Source organism: Dermochelys coriacea, chromosome 9 (genome assembly GCF_009764565.3).
Source record: "Dermochelys coriacea isolate rDerCor1 chromosome 9, rDerCor1.pri.v4, whole genome shotgun sequence".
Classification (NCBI taxonomy): domain Eukaryota; kingdom Metazoa; phylum Chordata; order Testudines; family Dermochelyidae; genus Dermochelys; species Dermochelys coriacea.
The window spans coordinates 75,892,946-75,911,954 of NC_050076.1; the positions used below are offsets into that span (position 1 = coordinate 75,892,946).

The 19,009-nt window shown below is 39.1% G+C and overlaps 1 protein-coding gene across 5 annotated transcripts in view; it reads left to right on the forward strand.

The window, feature by feature from the left end:
• The window catches only part of HDX (highly divergent homeobox), an 88,563-nt gene that overhangs the window by 58,719 nt on the left and 10,835 nt on the right, over nucleotides 1–19,009 (forward strand). For all 5 annotated transcript variants that reach the window (XM_038416951.2, XM_038416952.2, XM_043492114.1 and 2 more), the window contains 4 exons: nucleotides 868–1,075; nucleotides 6,684–6,763; nucleotides 10,616–10,699; nucleotides 16,962–17,084. In XM_038416951.2, coding sequence (XP_038272879.1) covers nucleotides 868–1,075; nucleotides 6,684–6,763; nucleotides 10,616–10,699; nucleotides 16,962–17,084 — 495 coding nt within the window. The remainder of the gene's footprint in view (nucleotides 1–867; nucleotides 1,076–6,683; nucleotides 6,764–10,615; nucleotides 10,700–16,961; nucleotides 17,085–19,009) is intronic.

Below are 19,009 nucleotides of genomic sequence, written 5' to 3' on the forward strand. Positions count from 1 at the left end.
AGATAGGGAGGGGGATGACCAATTCTGATGACCAATCACTGGATGCAGAGCCTGGGTCAGAGATTGAGAGCCAATGTGGGTGGGGAGGGAAGAGACAGATCAGACAAGAAGCCACAGGCAACCTTAATTATGGCATTTTAAATTTTTGAATGCTTGACTTTTTGCAATCTTAATAATGTTCTTTTAATGTTCGTAATTTAGGAAAAAGAATAAGCATGTCTATTACCAGCTATATGGTCATACTTGTATATTTTTAAGTGTAAATCTTTATCTGTTGAGAGGTGTGGTGACTTGGATTATGTGAAAGGAATGTAAGGTTGTGTTGTCTGATTCTAAGTCACCTTAAGGTTACTTGACCCTGAGGCTACCCCAGGTTCCTGCATAGTTTGGAGTGGCCTGAAGGTTGCTCTTAACACCTCGTAAGGTTATCTAGTCCAGTCCCTTGCAGTCAAGGCAGGACTAAGTATTATCTAGACCATCCCTGAGAGGTGTTTATCTAACCTGCTCTTAAAAATCACCAATGACGGAGATTCCACAGCATCCCTGGGCAATGTGACTGATAACTCCTAAAGGCTATTCTTACTACGGTGGAAAGCCAAAGCATAGTGGTGCTCTCGCTCTGCCCAGTTTTCTCTGGCTATGTCCTCTTTGTGGAGGGGAATGAGAGAGAGCTATACCACTGGAGGATTTACAGTATGCTGTGGGTTTTGGTCTGCTTTGTTCCACTGGCATGTGGTAGAGCAGTGAAAATTGGGCCAAGGATCTTGCCCTCTCCCTGTCGCACAGAAATGTTCATTACTCTTGGTTTTAGGACTTAGACTTTTGTTACTATTTCTGATATCATCCATTTGTATTTCTCTCTATAAGACTTGGATTGGGAATAGAAGACGAAAATATCGTTTAATGGGGATTGAAGTCCCACCCCCTAGAGGAGGCCCTGCTGATTTCTGTGACCATCCTGAATCTGGTGCTAAATCAGCACTTACTCCAGGAGAGGAAACTGCTACTGAAGTGGGAGATGATAATGACAGGAATGATGAAGTATCAATCTGCTTATCTGAAGGAAGTTCACAAGGTATTTGAAACTGCAATTGCTACTGTTTTGTTAATTATATTTTGCAATTTGTGTGCTTTTCATCTCTCTCTAGTGTGTACATTCAGAAGTGCTTGAAACAGTTGCTTTTCTTACCTATGAAATGAACAGCCTTCTGAAATGCAAACCAGTATTTTTAAAATTACAGTCATTTGGCATTGTCCTTGCCAAGGTGGCAGAGGCAAGTTTTTGAGCTATTATGTAGATTTATACAAACTGTAGCACCCATTCAGCACTCTGAGCACTCTATTTTTTTTTTCTAAAACACTAAAATAAGTAGACCTGTCAGTTCCTCTTGATCAGTGGTTCTCAGCTTTTTTACCATTGTAGGCCACATATGTAGCTCTCTGTGCATTATGTGGGACACACACACACACACACACACACACACACACACACACACACACACAAAACCTGTAGATCTAAAAAAAAATAAAATAAGGTTTAGTATTTGTTATATGACAGCAGTATGATTCAAACTGATATAGTACCTTTCATTTCAACACTGGCAAATGTTTACCGAGAGCATTTTAAATTAGCAAAATAAGTCAAAACATTAACTGTTAAAATGAATTAATTTACTGTAAAGGTGGCATGGTATGGTGTATTGCCACCCTCACTTCCTCGTGCTGCTGGCAGCACAGCTGCGGAGCCTGCCTGCAAAGATGGCACCCCCCAGCCAGGGATTTCCCCCTCTCCTCCCCCATGTGCCCAGCCCCCCCCATGTAGGGACTGCCCCCCAGCCCCTCCCCACATTTTACCCCCAGCCAGGAATGCCCCCCATCACTCAACCCACCTGGGACTGTACCCCCAGCATCCAGACCCCCTACCCCAACACTTGGCTGGCACACATGCCTGCCCTGCAGCAACAGGGTGCCCTGTCCAGTGCTGACCGCCCCCCCACCACTGCTCTGCTCCAAGGGACAGTCCCCTCCTTCATCTAGTCCCCCACCCAGCACCCTCAAGTACTGCCCCCCAGCACTGAACCTTCCCATCCAGGGACTGTGCCCTAATATCTAGCCCCCCATCCAGGGACTGCTCCCAGCCAGCAGTCCCCAATCTAGAGTCTATCCCCCATGCACCGGCTGTACCCCCCCTCCCCACAGCTGTACCCCCCTGCATCCTCCTCCCCGCACAGGCTGGTCTTCTACCTCGACAGTAGCTCAGCTGCCCAGAGGCCCTACCCACCTGCTACTGTGGTCCTAGTGATGGGAAGCCTGCTCTAGCTGGGGTCAGTGAATCTGCGATCTTGCAGAGTTTGGGGAGTGCTGAGCACCCTGGCCTCCTGCCGATGCTGCTGGGCCCAGTCCTGCAGAAGGGGGCTGACGCTTGGCCTAATCCTGCACTGCCCCATTTTTGCACTCCCCTCCTGCTGGCTCTGTGCCTGGGGCAGGTGCAGCCCCTGCTCCGCCGTAGTTATGGCCCTGAGAATGTCACGTGGGCCACAGCTGTGTGCTGATTGGGCCACAAGCAGGTTGAGAATCACTGCTCTAGATCAACTCAAATACACAATCATGTTGTTTGACTAGAGTTACAACACAACCAGAACAGTCTAGTCCAAACAAACCTACAATAGTATTAAAGCCTCTTTAAATAGCCTGGTAACAATGCAGAGAATTAGGCAGCAGAGTCAGTAGCACAGCGCTGTTTGGAGGTGGGTGTGTGAGAGAGAGAGAATGAATTTGTCTTCCCACCCTCACAATTTCATGAGTTTGAGTGTTAAATGGGAATTAGACAATCAACTCATTTGCTGTGTCACACAGAATAGAATGACCAAAGTCAGTCTTCTGTGTCTCTTTTTTTAAATTAAAACTCTGGGCCCTAAAGGAGATGAACTGCCACCTTTGCACGTTTCACTGGCTTCAAAAGTTGAACTAATTGCTCCCAGCGCTTCTGATTAGAAGTGATCAATAAGCCCTGGGCTCGCTAAACTAAAAGGAAGTCTGTTTTAGTGCACACTGTTGCAGCTTTGTATGCCACATATGATCTTGTCAATTTGTTTGAGTGGTATAGAGGAAAGAGTTAGGGACATTGAGAACTGTTGGGAACAAACTCGTGATGTCTTTGTCAAATTCAACTATAAATAGAATAAGATGATACAGAATTGGGTAGAACTGATTGAAATCCAAGGAAGATGCCAAAGTATGAGAATCCTTGACTTGCCTGAGGGAGAAGGAACTGGTCCAGTAGGATGTTTATTTTAAAGAAAGAAAAGTGAATGTTATGCCATTTAAAGTGAAGGATGACTCAATATTCATTGAGGTAGGCCTTTTGAAGCTGAACAGAGCGCTGTAAGGGATCCAGGCAAGGAGAATATGACTATAATAAAGCTTATGGAGCTATGGACAAAGACAGGATTTCCTTAGTAACAAAAATTAAAGAGATTTTTATTTTCAGCATAAAGATTCTTTTCCTACCAGCCACAACCCAGAAAGTAGTTCAAAATGGATTAGGAGGCAATAAAGAGAACCTTTATGGAAAATTAAAATGGGTTAATTAAAAATAAGTAAACTATTTTATTAGACCCTGCCCAAGTCTGTGAAAAAGCTGTTGGACTAAATTGTAACTAAACCCCCTTTGATATAGTAGTGGACTTTGACTCTAAAAATCTTTAAAACTTGAATCTATTTGTATGCCAAAATGATGATTTCAGTTTTATTGTTGGGTCGCAGACATTATGTCTTCTATTGGCACTGACTGTCACTTAACTTTAAGTCTCCAGTCTGCTAACCCCATAATAAAGACTTTATGAGAGGAGAGAGAGAGAGAGAGAGAGAGAGAGAGAGGCTAATTATATCAATGAGGGCTTGAAAAAAGAGCTGACACTCCTGGAGAAGATAAGTAGTCCAGAATTACACGCAACAGCTGTTTTATCGGAGCTGTGTAATCACCCTTTTAACTTTTTCGGAAAATACAACTCTAGGTTCCAAAAGGACTTTCAGAGAGTTGAAAAGAACTGCTCCTGGGGGAATTCTGCACCAAAAAAGTAAAAATTTTGCACACAATATTTTAATACTCTGTAAAAGTCTGTATATTTAACACAATATAATCACAGCAGTTTGAATAATTTCTGGTCATTTTATTTCAAAATACCTGTCAGCCAGTATGTCTATAACAATACAGACGACAAAAACGATTCAGGAAATGTTTTTTGATAAATAGATTCCTTACTAGGCATATTAATACATAACTCTGAGTAATAATTCATTTAAACTACAATACAGAACCGTATTTCCTGCACCCCTCAGAAGCGGTGCAAAGGCTTGGGGGAATCAGGGGTAACAGAGGAGCTGAGGGAGAGGGAAGTGTAATTGCTGGGAAGGAGCCTGGGTGTGAACTTGGCATTGTTAAGTATGGGTGGGAAAAGTATGGAATAGATTTCTGAGGGGGGCAGGGAGGGTTTGTTAGGGAGCTTCTCCCATGCAGACCCTGGCTGACCCCAGCCTCTCCCATTCAGTCAGGCACATCTGCGCCATCTCTGTGTCCCTTCACCCCCATATGTCTTTGCACCCCCTGTCCAAATGTGTCCCTCCACCCCCACTCAGACACCCACTCTCCTCATCCCCATGTGGCACTGTACCCCCTCCTCCCATCTGCATGTGGCCCTGCACCTTCTTCACCCCTGTGGCCCTGTGCTATGGAGAAGACACTACAGGCTCTTTCTCTTCCCTAGCTGGCCTTGAGTGGTGGCTCTGTTCCAACGCCACAGCACTCTGGTGGGAAAAAGGCGAAACTGCAGCAACTTTCCAGCCGAAGTTATTTTCTGCTGAGGCTGCTTTGGTCTAGTGCCATAGCACCCTCTAGTGAGCAAAAGGTAGAACTTCAATAAATTTCCAACAGAAGCTATTTTCTGTCACACACAAAAATATGACAGGTTTCAGAGTAGCAGCCGTGTTAGTCTGTATTCGCAAAAAGAAAAGGAGTACTTGTGGCACCTTAGAGACTAACAAATTTATTAGAGCATAAGCTTTCGTGAGCTACAGCTCACTAGCTCACGAAAGCTTATGCTCTAATAAATTTGTTAGTCTCTAAGGTGCCACAAGTACTCCTTTTCTTTTTACACAAAAATATGCATGGCATATGAATTATGCGCACGTGCAGTGGTGCAAAATTCCCCCAGGAGTAAAAAAAACTAACTAGGTAAGTGAAATAAGTGGAATGAGGCTGGTGAAGGCTGCTACTCTTTAAAAGTAGCTGATGAAAAACAAACATCAAAACCATAACTTGATGCAAAATTAAGGTAATATACTTTATCAAAATCAGAAAATGGAAAACATTATGGTTCACTTGTAACATTAAATGGCCCTTTTGTCCATACTGCGTTAGTTATATCCACATTAGGTGTAAATTGGTGCAGCTCTGAGGTCAGTGAGCTGTGCCAATTTACACTAGTTGAAGAACTGGTTCTTCATATTGGAAATTTGGATTCACTGGTCAAACTAAACAAATGGTGACTGTTGAGATTACAGGGCAAGTTACACTTTAGATCCTTTTTCAGTTCCCCTCATGTGCACCTCTCTGGTGACAGCTTTTGCTTCCTTCACCCTTCTCTGGGTGGAACCAATTGGTCTACTACTCTTAGACTTGATCTCTGGGCTGCAGCCCAACTGTTTACCACCAGTGATAAATTGACAGGCTTAACTATTTTCAGCACCTGCAGAACTTTCTCCAGAAGCCTGTGACAAGCAGGCAATGGAAGTGACACAAAACAGCTTCATCAAAACAAAATATTAATGCTACATTGCAGTCAGAGAAGTGAGTTAAAACAACAAAAGTCTATGAGGAAATTAAATATCCATCTGGTAAAACTGAGATACATATCCTATTTGTATAAAATAATAAAGATGTCTCCCTTGTTTTCCACAATGACCCTGGGCAGTGCAGTAAGATTTTGTAGCTCTTATGATTCAGGGCCCCGAAGGAGCTATGAAGCTTCCTGAACTGAAGCGGCTGCCTTACACAGATCCATAGTTACTGTGAATGTATGTCTGCAATTAGAGCAGTATGAATTAACTGGGAATATAGGGATTGCCATACAGGTACAAACCAATGAACCATCCAATCAGCTGTTCGGTTTATACCGAAATAATTCTGTATTGTAGACCAGGGTTTAGTGGTCCCAATACACCAACATGGGGGTGTATGCATGCATGTGAGTGAGATACACAGACAGGCAAACCCACACATATATGTACCCCATATCTTTTAGGCTGGAATTTTCAAAGGCTTAGGGAGTTTGACACCCAACTCCTGTTGAAATTCAGAGGGTGTTGGGTGCCAGACTCCCTTAAGCTCCTTTGAAAACCCAAGCCTGAAGCTATAAGCAGTAAGAAATTGGTGTATTTTGTAGGAGAGTAACTGACAGGAGTAATGTCTATCTTCTCAGGCAGTGATTGGTATAAATGTGATTTTGAAATATTTGTGTCAAACATTAATTATATGCAATTTTTTAAATTACAAATAAACTTTGGCTTAAAAGTCATAGAAGGCATCACCACATAAATATATCTTGAAGGAATTCCATAAAAAGGGCATAGGGTACTAAAGCCAACACTCCAAGGAAGATGTAATAGCTCATTTATTTCTGCAGAAGAAACCAGTGAAGTTATTCAAAATGAAGAAATTGGTCACAAAGAAGAGGACCAAAATACATTATCTGCAGATAATGTGGTATGTACACTTTTTCCATATCCTACCAATTCGACCTTCTTAATTATTGCTGTATAAACTATCTTCCAAAGGCAGTACGTCTAAGTTAGTGGAGATTTTTCATGTCCTGTTAAAAAGAACCCTGTTTTATAACTTTAATACTAAAAATAAACAGTTATTGATAGAATTGTGCATATACAATCAAAAAATGTAAAAATATTTTCCATATAATGAGTAGAAATCGTGTGTTTTAGGAGGCTATTTAGTGTAACTGCATTACTACATTCTAGTCTCTTTCATCTCCAAAGTCCTGAGTAATTCTTCCACTCTACTCCGCTCTGGAACACTGTCACTTCAGTAGAATTATGCCCTGTGTATAGGGACATGTGGAAGTACTGAAAGAGTGTTTTGTCCTGCTTAGTTTTGGTGTACTAGCTAGGCTTGAAACAATTAAATTCAGGTTGAATGGTTAGGCCCTGATCCAGGAAGGAACTTCTGTGTGGTTGTAGAGGTGCCATATGGAGCTCCTCCCAGTACTGATACCTTATTTGGTTACAGCTAGCCTGAGATATTCTGTGAACCTCAGAGACCAGATGCCCCAGAGACCTTGGTACATGTCTCACTATAATGTGTTTAATAATTTTGTGTCTTGGAAAGCCCCAGTGTACTGCATGACAATATAGGGGCAAATTCACCATTGAGTAATTAGGTACGACTCCATAGACTACACTGAGGTAGCCTTACTTCTGCTGTTTGATGAATTTGGTTCATATACTTTTACTATCAATTTATTTTTAATTCTGTCAAGTAGTAAGATTTTTATCTGGGTGTTTTTACCTAATTCTGTGAAAAATTGAGAGGTTTACACTTTTCAAACATATATCTAATTAAGAATGTAAAAGGCCAGTGTGTTAAACATAAATTCTTTCAATCACAATACAGTATTACTACCATATTTCATGTTGAAAAATGTTTATTTTGACAGTATTTAGCACTTAGGTGGTATTTTCCAATGTGTTATATTTTTGAGAAAAAACTCAGTGAGAAGAATGATTCTGAAAGTGTGTTATGACAGAACAAAGCGTGTCACGTTTATGGGCTTTTACAGTGCCCATGAGATAGTTTTTATTTTTATTCATATTTAAATTAGATTTCGAGCAGATGGAATGAATATAAATCAGTTTGTGATAGGAGGCTGGCATTCTTGCCAGTAAATCAAAGAGATAAACTGCAAACACCTGAAATTACTGAATCTATATTTCTCGACTTTTGTATGTGGTGGGCTCAATGAGGAAGATAATGGTGTTAGGGCAGGCTTTTATTCTACTATTTCAATCAGTATTTAATCTCTGTGGGCTAAGGTATAATAAATTTAACCAATTTTATTGCTGTTTAAAAGAACAGTGATTAAATTAAATAATTTTCAAGGTTATAAAAATAAACACTCAGATAAAAAGATAAAGGACATAAATCCACACCGTGTAGAGGTCAAGCACAGGAGTTTATTACGTACAGCGCTGACGGAGTGTCATCTGATTAGGCTCAGAGACACTGTCAATCAATTGATTACCATGGAATATATGGATTTTCCGTGGGCCAGGGAAAGTGAATGTGTAGTCCCACAACCCCGGATAGGTCTAGCAGCAAGACATGATAGCACAGTAGCCAGTGGTCAGAGGTTACATCATGTCTCCGCCCATGGTCTCAAGTTAACAACATAACATTTAACATTTAATTAGTACTTTAATAAATGTATTAGTATAAAATATATATGTTGAATTCTGATTTGGGGTCCATAGGAATGAAGTAGCTCCTTTGATTGTCCAACAGATACATATCTAGGGGTAAAAGCAAAGAAACAGTGAAAGTAGATGACAATAAAGATTGTCTTTCAAGTTGTTCATTTGTGTTTTAAGGCAGGCATTGGTGCCATGTGAAAGAGAGGTGGGAGGAGGCCATATCTTATACTGACATGCTTGAACCTTTCATAAACTCAAGGTTGGATGTGTGGGAAGAATATTTCCCTACAGAAGAAACTAACTTCTTTGTTCTATTTGCAACTTTGAATAAGACACAATTATTGCCCCCAACATCTGGCGTTTTGCTGACCAGGCATATCTTAGCAAAAGCAAGGTTATTTTTGGTTATTCTGCTTTCTCTTAGCTATTGCTAGGCCTCTGATCTCTTGACCAAACTCTGGACTTTGGGCCTGTACACAAATCCATATACTAGATTATTACATCAGTAATGGATTTTAACCCTTCAAAAGGGCAGTAGGTTATAGAATTTAGGGAAAATATGTTAATTTTTATGGTAAAATTTAAATACCTTAGAATTAGTGATGTGTGAGATCTCCATAGATAAGTCACAATTGAGTTTCTGTCATAAACTGGATTTTAGCCTTCCTGCCCCTCCCCCAATCTGAATTCCACAAACAAAGGAATATTGGCTTCAGGATTGATGGTCGGATCTCAGATAGTTATCAGGATCTATTTGGGGGGAAAAAAAACTAAGTCAGCCAGCCCCCTGATGAACCAATAGAGTCTCCTCAGAAGGCTGAAGATCCTATGTATGCTCATTGGCTGGCAAGCAATACAAGTTTAGCTTGTTAGAACTGATCCATCTCCTGAGATTTGTTGTGGGAGAAGTTGGTTGGCCCTGAAGAACATACCTGCAGTAGATGTTAGGGGGCCCCAGCAAGCCCCCAAATGCATATGGGAGGTAGAGCATTGGAAGGGACTGCTACAATCAGGATTGGAGATCTTCTAATGCAGACGTCTGCAGGAAGTAAAGGGGGATTCCCCCTATTTGCTATCCCCCCAAAATCTCCTTACTGTCCTCATTTCCCCTTTATACCTTCACTGGAAACATCATATGGTGTTCAGGAAGGGATCCCTTCACCTACACACAAGTTGGACGCTACCCATAAATCACTTATATGTACTCTCAACCTGTCTTTACCTGAAGAGAATGTTACTGTCTTAGAATGTTTACAAAAAAGAGGATGTTCTTCCTCTTCGATGATGATCCTTTTCTTAGTTTCCATACGTCTAGACTCAGAGTTTTAACAGATGGAGACAAATGTATTTTTCTTTCATAATATATAATTGAACTCCCCAATTTCCTACCACTAATTTCTCTGTTTCCATTGGTGCTGGAAGAGGGAGAAGAGGTACAGGAAACTTGAGTCCCATCCCTGTCGGATCATTTTACTTAAAAAAGATTGGGTCAATTCCTGTAGCTATCGTAATATTGTTGCCAAAGTCCTAAAACAGACTAGATGAGGAGCCATTTTTTAAAAAAGAGAGATTTTACTATAGAAGGGCAAAAATTAAACCAGTCGAAACTTGCCAGTAGGAGATTCCTTGGTTTGCAGTCATTCATCATAGTAGTCTGTCTTGCTTTCTGATTCTAGAGGAATAAACATTCTACATGGCTGGTATGATGATCTCTCACAAAGAGTCAGTAGAAGAAATAAATTTTCCCCCAAAGCCACCTGTGCATGCTGTAAGGAGAATGCAGTATTTAATTTAATCAACAAAAATATGGCAGCAGCTAGCTCCTCCACAGTAAACAAAGTGAGTCACCATGGCAACATTGTCCTAACTTTGGGTGTACACTGCCTCAGGTAGCTTCCTCCCTGGAGCTCTGCATGTGAACAGAGTGCATGATTGCCATCTAATGAGTACTCAAAATTCAAAATAATTTGTAAATAGGCAAAAGAAATCTCCTTAGGACTCTTCCATTATAATTTGAGAGATGCAATTATTGTTTCTTAAGTTTAATAGTAGAGTAATGTAGAGACTTCTGTTAGCAAGCTAGAAATTCAAGAGTTTAGTTTTCTGAACGAAATACCTTTCACTTTTATTTCAGAAAATAGAAATTATAGATGATGAAGAAAGTGATATGATTAGTAATTCTGAAGTGGATCAGATGAGCTCTCTTTTGGATTATAAGGTAAGTGTTTGAGATCTTGTAATGCTGAGAGAGACATTCCCCTTACACAGAAAGCTCAAACAGGTTTTTTGCCGGGAGAAATGTGGAAGGGTGGAATTCACCCCAACCACAAGAAGACCTCTGTTCCAGCATTCAGGCTGTGATAATAGCTCCGTCATCTATTTGTGGGTTCTTAGCCATTGGTTCTTTGTTTCTGCAAAATGAAAGGAACACAGAAAGAAGCATCAGCATCAGTCCTTCATAGCAGCTAAATTACTATGATTCTAGCAGCTTATAGCTTCCACTGGGTGTCTCACACCAAGGCAATTTATTTAGCGTTTAAAACATACCATCTTTTTCATTTAATTTTTTAAATGAAATGTGCATTTTGTTGACCTGAATTTGATGGGTTAGTTGTTATGGCTCGCCACTGATTGCATCCGCCCAGAAGATTTATAGGTTCTTATCCAATTCAGACTACAGAGTTCAAGAACTCAGATTTCAGAGTAGCAGCCGTGTTAGTCTGTATTCGCAAAAAAGAAAAGGAGTACTTGTGGCACCTTAGAGACTAACAAATTTATTTGAGCATAAGCTTTTGTGAGCTTTCATGGTGCCTCCAATGAAGTGAGCTGTAGGTCACGAAAGCTTATGCTCAAATAAATTTGTTAGTCTCTAAGATGCCACAAGTACTCCTTTTCTTTTTTCAAGAACTCAGAGAGTTCTATATTGGGAGAGGATTCTCAGGGTGCTTGGCAAGAACAGAAACTGAGGACAATACCAAATTGATAAAATCTTTATTGAAATTAACATAAAAATAAGAAATGCAATGAAACTTATAACTGCAAAACAGTAAAAGAATTCCAAAACTCCTTGTGGTACCATTTCTATTATAAGTACCTTAACCTAACATACTCGCACCCTTCCTTGAGGACTTGGTAATAGGAGGTGAAGGACCAGCCTCGCTCCTGGCATGCCCAATCATGTGATGGTGCTGGCTTCCCCAATGGTTAGGAATGTTGAGTAGTTATACTATACTGCACAAGCTGAGCTGATAGCGTGATAGTAGATAGATAGAGCTTAGAATTTATAAGAGCTGAATTTAGCAGAACCGAACTCAAATACTAAGAACTCAGGCCCAACCTACTATACTCAAATCTTATTTCCGTACCCTAAGAAATTTATGGGTACCCTTCTCCGATTGGTTAGTGGATTATGACACTTACTTTCTAAATATATTAATAAGGATTATTTCATTCCAAAACTGGCAACCTAGGCTCTCTTGACGATCTCCAAATTGTGGTGTACCCTGTGGTTACCAACTGGTTGTAGAAGCCAGATAAACCTGTGATGTGATGTGGATAGTTCCTCCCTTTGGTTCCCCAAAGTTAAGGGACCATTTTTATCTGTGCCAAAGGTTGCCAGCATTTATGCTGACATATTTATAACTGATCATACTTTTTGCTATATAGCAGATTTTAACGGATCTTACAGGCCAGTAGGCTTCTTGCACTTCAGCAAAACTTGTTATTAGGAAACACATGCCTCAAAACATCCTAAATTCAGATGGAATTAATACTGATAAAATATAAGAATAAAATGGATTAATTTCAGAAAAAAAAACATATTAATTGATACTGCTGGGTGGATTAGTAAAATATAATAGCTAGCAAAATAATCCCATGGGCTACAGTTTTCATCAAATACAAACATTCTTTGTGCCAGGAGTCTGTTCTTTTGGGTTTTATTTTAAATATATAGCCTAATACTGCCAGCATTGGGAGGCAACATCACAGCTAGAGTCCTCTAATAAAGCAGGAAGGTCTGAGAAAGAAATGGCTTTAATAATGTAGACCACAGTATAACAACATTGCTGCCCATTTTAGTTATAATATGACTAGATAGAGTTGTCTTTGAAACAGTAACATGAAAAAAATACTGGATACCCTGACATTCACGATCTTCTGCCAAAATTGTAAAGGTTACATGTTTGTTATAGCTCAGGTAAGAGTTGCCATGGCTTCATTTTATACCTTGTGTTTTCTGTGTGAAACTGACAAATTTGTAACTTCCTTGTTTGTAAAATATATGGCTTTTATTAGAATAGAGCCTGTTTCTAAAAGAATAAAATATTTTAAAAAGTAAAATAGACTATATCCTTAGGGGCACAAAAATGAATCCTCTGGGCAGTGTGTTCAGGGTAAGGGCAATGCAGGATGAATATGGATGGCAAATGACCTTTTCTTAATGTCACTTGTCACTGAACTGAATGGCTTGTTGTGACAGCATGCCCTACAGAATCTTGTTTGTTTTTTTTAATTAGGTTTTGACATAAACTATTAGTCTTCATGGTCACATGTTCTCTGCATAAATATGCATGCTAGCTTTTACTGGACCAAAGCCCTGAGTAAATTGCTGACTTGCAAGCTTTCATCAGCAACAAATCCCATTAAGCTGATTTTTCTACCAAAAGAGAATATTTTCTTTAAGCTACTATATTAAATGTATTGTTAGGACCAACTCTTCAGCAAGCCTATAAAAGTCAGTTCACAATGTTTGTCAATTACATTAGGGCTTGCATAATGGCAAATACATGTTTAACTGTCCATTTTGTTCATGGAAAATGTGTTGTATACAAAAATAGCTACACCAACCAAGATTGGGTCTGCTGAAAATTCATCCCGGATTGTTAGGCATAATGGGAAATTGATTATCACTTAATCTTAACTGAAAGACAGGTTTTATTAATGTGAAATCATAACCAGTCTGAAATAAATCTGTATGCATAACTTTCATGTCCAGAACATAGTATTAAGTCTCACAGGTTTTTAAAATAACACAATAAAATAAATGAATGCCTATTCTGCAGAACATTTTTGCACACTCTTTTGCCAAAGTTTTCAGATGCCTTTTAACTAGATTTGTAAATTTGCACATGCAATAATTTCTTACTACCGAAACCTGAAAGTTTCTGTAGGAATTGGTTTATATACATCATTGCAGGCCCAAATGATCATATGAACAGATGGGTGGACCTAATTTTAAATGATTTTGAAATTTGGCTTTTTATATTGATTATGTAAAGGAAAAATAAAATCATGCTAACACCATTTCCTTAATTTCTTGCTGTTCATTGTAAATTATGCACTGAATTGTACAAAACAGCTACAAATTCTGGTATCTGCAGCAAACTACGATTCCACGTCTCAAATCTGCAAACATGCACATTTATACATTCACAGAAGATGATTTTTCAAATTAATTTACAGTTTGAGCCAAACAACTAGGATATGCCTTCAAAAATTATTAGATCAAAAAGAGCCACTTTGAGTTCTGATTTGCATTTTATCCATCCAATAAGAAAAACATAATCATGCCTGGTTGTTGAAATATATAGTATATGCAGTTTACCTACACTCCTTCAATTTAGGAAGGCTTAAATTTTTTTCAAAGAGAAGAACGTGTAATGAATCCTTAACTGAAATAATGATGTTTGGTATTTATTTTAGTGGCATGTGAACTCCAATGTTTGTTGAAAGAATTACTTTGTAACATCACTATTTATGGCACCAGTATTCAAGCTTCCTGGTGCTCATTATTAATTCTTTATTTCTAAGTGCTCTATATTGTGAAGTTTTTTATACGTATTTCTCCCGAAAGCTTAATGAACAGTGTAACAGTGAAAGCATGTTGTGTGTATGCATGGATTATTATTGACTTTGCATTCAGAAATTCTTAGCTAGGGAATGAATAAATGTAGGAAGAAAAAAACATGGTTGCAAAATAATTTGTTGATCTCAGTTCAGTTTCTAGCAGACATAAATCTATATGCCAAAAACTGCTAGCAAAAGCTGACAATCTCTTGGGAGTCGCAGCAAAAAGAAAATGCTACATTGGCATGGATACCAAATTACCCTCTCATCCCTAAAACTGAGTCTTCCAGAACAGAATTGAGGCAGAAGTGGTGAGGAAGGCTGAAGACTACATATGGGAGAAATCTTGCACTGACTGTGATGTAGTTTCTGCATATTGATATCTGTTTTTATCCTGTGGAAAACTGGTGTTCAGCGCCATCATTTGGACACCTTTTGCAGAGACACTATTTTCTTAATCTTGAAAATCTAAACAGAACACAGGTAGTTAATTACATATAATCTTCCCATAAACTGATCTTTGCAAAGGGATTAAATACCATGGGGAAATTATATTTTTATGTGCAGGAAATTAACTTAGAATATATACAGTGCAGTAAGTCTAGTAAGGCATATGTGGGAGTTAGCTGAAGTACTTACTGAACCTGAAGTTAAATCTGAACTTTTGATTTAAGAGATTTGCTATCTAGATATTAAACTTGTGCTTTATAAATCCAATAATATGTGTTGTTCATTGTTTATAGAATGGCTGAGAAATGCCTGGCTGAATCCCTCTTGTTTATCTACTGTGTTGGCACTGTCAGTGCTTTCCCACACTCCCTTACCAGAATGCCATGAATCTGACATGAAGGGACCATCTTGAGAGAGAGAGAGAGAGACTAGTACACTGCTGTTTTGCTGGGTCTGTCAATGAGGATGTCAGTTGTGGTGGTTTTTCTTTTCTATTTGGGTATTTATAGTGTGCATGTCACTGTAATATCTGAGGTGCTATGGATAGTGGAAACTGGGAATTTGAAACCACCAGCTCATTTCACATAGGCTATTTTAAGCAATCAGATGCTGAATTTCCAGCTACTACTTTTCTAGGCTGGATTTCAGTTATCCAGGGAATAGCTATTGAAGGCATGGAAAGAGGAGTTAAATGTGCAAAGATTCATTCCTTTATCGGCATTGGTAGCAATAGATTGGCTGTGGAGTGGTTTAGCAGGTCCCCTCCAATGATGGGCTAGGTTATTGGTTTGGGATGAGTACTCTTTGGCTTTTGAATTAGGTGGGTTGGTGTCTCCTAATTAGTGGAGGAGCAGATAAAGAAGAGGGTTTTCTTGGGTAGGAGTCAGGGTTGGTAGGGGAAAACAGTTTATAGACTCCCCCCTAATACTGTCTCTGTAAACAATGAGAGACAAGGTGGATGAAGTAATATCTGTGATTGGACTAATAAAAGGTATTACCTCACCCAGACTCTCTCTCTAATATCCTGTGATCACATCTAAGATACTATCTGCAAACTATGGGCAGGCAAACAGTGGTGGAAAAGAGGCAGGCTTCAAGACCTCCACTCTGTGTAGCACCAGCTTGATCCCAGCTCCTCTTCTTGTTCTCTACTGGAGCAGCTGGTGGATTAGTGCCAGGAGCAGCAATAGTGCATCCAACTTGTGGCTCAGTAGCTGTCTGAATGAGCAGTGTCTGGCTCAGTCCCAACCTCAGAAAGTTAAGCAGACAAGCTTTAGTATTTTGGGTGAGCCTTTGAAAAAATTTTCTTCCCATTCTCCAAACAAAATAGTTTACTGTCAATGCATCACTATTTACATGCTGGCCTTTGGATTTTGAGGAAGGTTATTGAGGTGATCCTTGGGTGTACAAACTTAGCTGACTCCATATAACACGTGTTTTTTTCTGGGTGCCATGGAATTAGGGAATTTAGGGATTTTTCCCTCACTTCTTTCCATTTCAAGCTTCCTGCGGCAGCAGTGGCCTAGCTGCTGTCTGTGTCTCACAGTTGGTTTACATTTTCAAGACTAACTTTGCCTGGGAGAGAGGTAGAAACTTCCTTTAAGGTAATAGAGGAGATTCTCCTCTCTGGGGCCAAAAGACAGTGCTTATTAAAAGTGCTCTAGAGGAGTACAGTAATTTCCCTGAAATGCTTTGTCTGTAGTGTGATTGCTATTATGCAGTTAATATACAAAATGACTCAGCTTCTTGGAGGTCTTCGTGCCTTGAACATCATTGATTGCATATGCCAAATAAATAAATTGAGTTTATATAGGATCAGAAGAAATGGTTTGGCCTATGCATTTACTAAGCATTATAAGCCTAGTATGACATCACTCACAGCCAGTTAGAATGCCCCAATTGTGTTAATTTCTAAAGCCTTATAAAACATGCCTTGTTCTGTCTTAATGCCTAATTATCAAACCAAAGTAATAAAATCAGACAGTGCTAAGCCTGAGGAATTTTTCCAGTTTTTCACAGGAAATCTTTATTCTCTAGAATTATTTGGTTTTACCCTATTTTACTTTTATCATAACAATAAGAAACTCATTGTTCCTTTTTATTTGAATATAGGTACATTTAATGTCATAATTTTATCCAATACTAATTATTATTTGGAGAATTATATCTATTTTTCCCCTCAGAATGAAGAAGTTAGGTTCATTGAAAATGAATTGGAGAATCACAAACAGAAATATTTTGAACTACAGACATTCACTAGGAGCTTGATACTTGCTATTAAATCAGATGATAAAGAACAGCAGCAGGTAAGTCTAAGAAGTAGGCAACAACTATGTCAGACATTTTTTCTTTTGTCATTTTTGTACTTATTTATATTATGGTAGTGTTTACAGGCCCCAACTTAGATTGGGGCCCTATGGTGATCAACACTGTATGGACACATAGGGTATGTCTACACTGCAATTAAATACTCGTGGGACTCTGTGAGGGGAAGGGTCCCACAGCCCGGGCTCTAACTTGAGCCCAAATGTCTACACCGCAATTTTACAGCCTCACATCCCAAGCCAGTTGACGCGAGCCAGCCTCGGGTGTTTAATTGCAGTATAGACATCCCCACAGTAAGACTGTTCCTGCCTCTGACATTCTGCAGTCTAGACAGACAATACAGGCAAAGGATAAGAGAGTGAAAGAATTATCTTCATTCTTCAGAGAGGGAACTGAGGCCCAGACCAAAAAACGACTTGCCCAAGGTTACATAAGAAGTCTGTGGCAGAACTAGGAATTAAAACCAGATCTCCTCAATTCCTGCCAGTGTCTTAACTACTCTCTTTAGTCTTAGTTTGCTCTGAGGAATCATTATTTTTGTACTCCCCCCCCCCCCCCCGCTGCTGGTGATGGCTTATCTTAAGTGATCACTCTCTCCTTACAGTGTGTATGATAAACCCATTGTTTCATGTTCTCTGGTTGTGTATATAAATCTCTCCTCTGTTTTTTCCACCAAATGCATCCGATGAAGTGAGCTGTAGCTCACGAAAGCTTATGCTCTAATAAATTTGTTAGTCTCTAAGGTGCCACAAGTACTCCTTTTATTTTTGTACCGTGTCAAGTGGCTTTCGGAAGGCCAGATCTTCAGCTGATGTAGTGTAGTCTCCAGGGATGTCAACGTAGACATATACCCGCTGAGGATCTGGTATTGTGTGGTAATGCATAATGTGATACTGTAAGATAGTAGAGTTTCTTCTAGTCATTCATAAAAACATTAACATTTTCCTCCTCAGTTTGTTAGGTGGAACTGTGGCCCCAATCTAGCAAAACATTTTAATATATTACTTCACTTTAAGCACATGCTTTGGTACTTTGTTGGATCAGGGTTTATATGCACAGGCTGAATACTAATTCAGGGGTGTGTGTAGGTTTGTTCAGCTTTCCAGTCACAAACTGTAAGTTGTGGGGATCATCCACAAACAGTAAATGAATACTGCTGAACAAAAAATATCAAATCTCCAATCTCTCTTCTTGGTGCATAGTTTTTGGTGTTAAAAAATCATGCAGCATTTTGAAGCTAAATTTGTACATTCTAATAATTTCTTTTAAAATAATAATGCTCCTTGTTTATTACAGCATTTAATTTAAGGAATGAGCACAGCTGACAATGTACAATAAAGCTTAATTTGGAGTCTTGGAGATGTCACAAACTATGAAACTGAAACATCAATTACAGCAAACTACTAATGATGTTGTAATATGGCCCAGTCCCATATCCCTTACTCACATGATGTAGGATCAGGTCCGTAGAGATGGTCGTATATATTCCCTTTTTTATATATTCATTATAATATAGTAATTAATTGTCCTACTTGAAAAATTTAAATCTTGAGGTAATTTTGCATTAAAATAATCACTTTTTTCAAATGAATTTTTAACATATTGTAATACTAGAAATAACATTGGATATCAATCTGCTTTTGAAGTCAGTGCAATTCAGTACAGTTCCTTTCAGAAGGATGCAAAAATCTGGATGCATATTAAAAGAGAATTATGTACATGTTTTAAACCTGTTACCTTTATATTTACATTTTTGTAAAACTTACAATCAGAAAAGGAATCAACCCACCTGCCCTCTGGAAATTAAAGATATGGAGTACAATTGTCATAAGATCTGAAGTGATTTTAGGAGCTTAAATCCAATTGAATTTCAAGCGTCAGCCTCTTTTGAGAATGGGACTTAAGC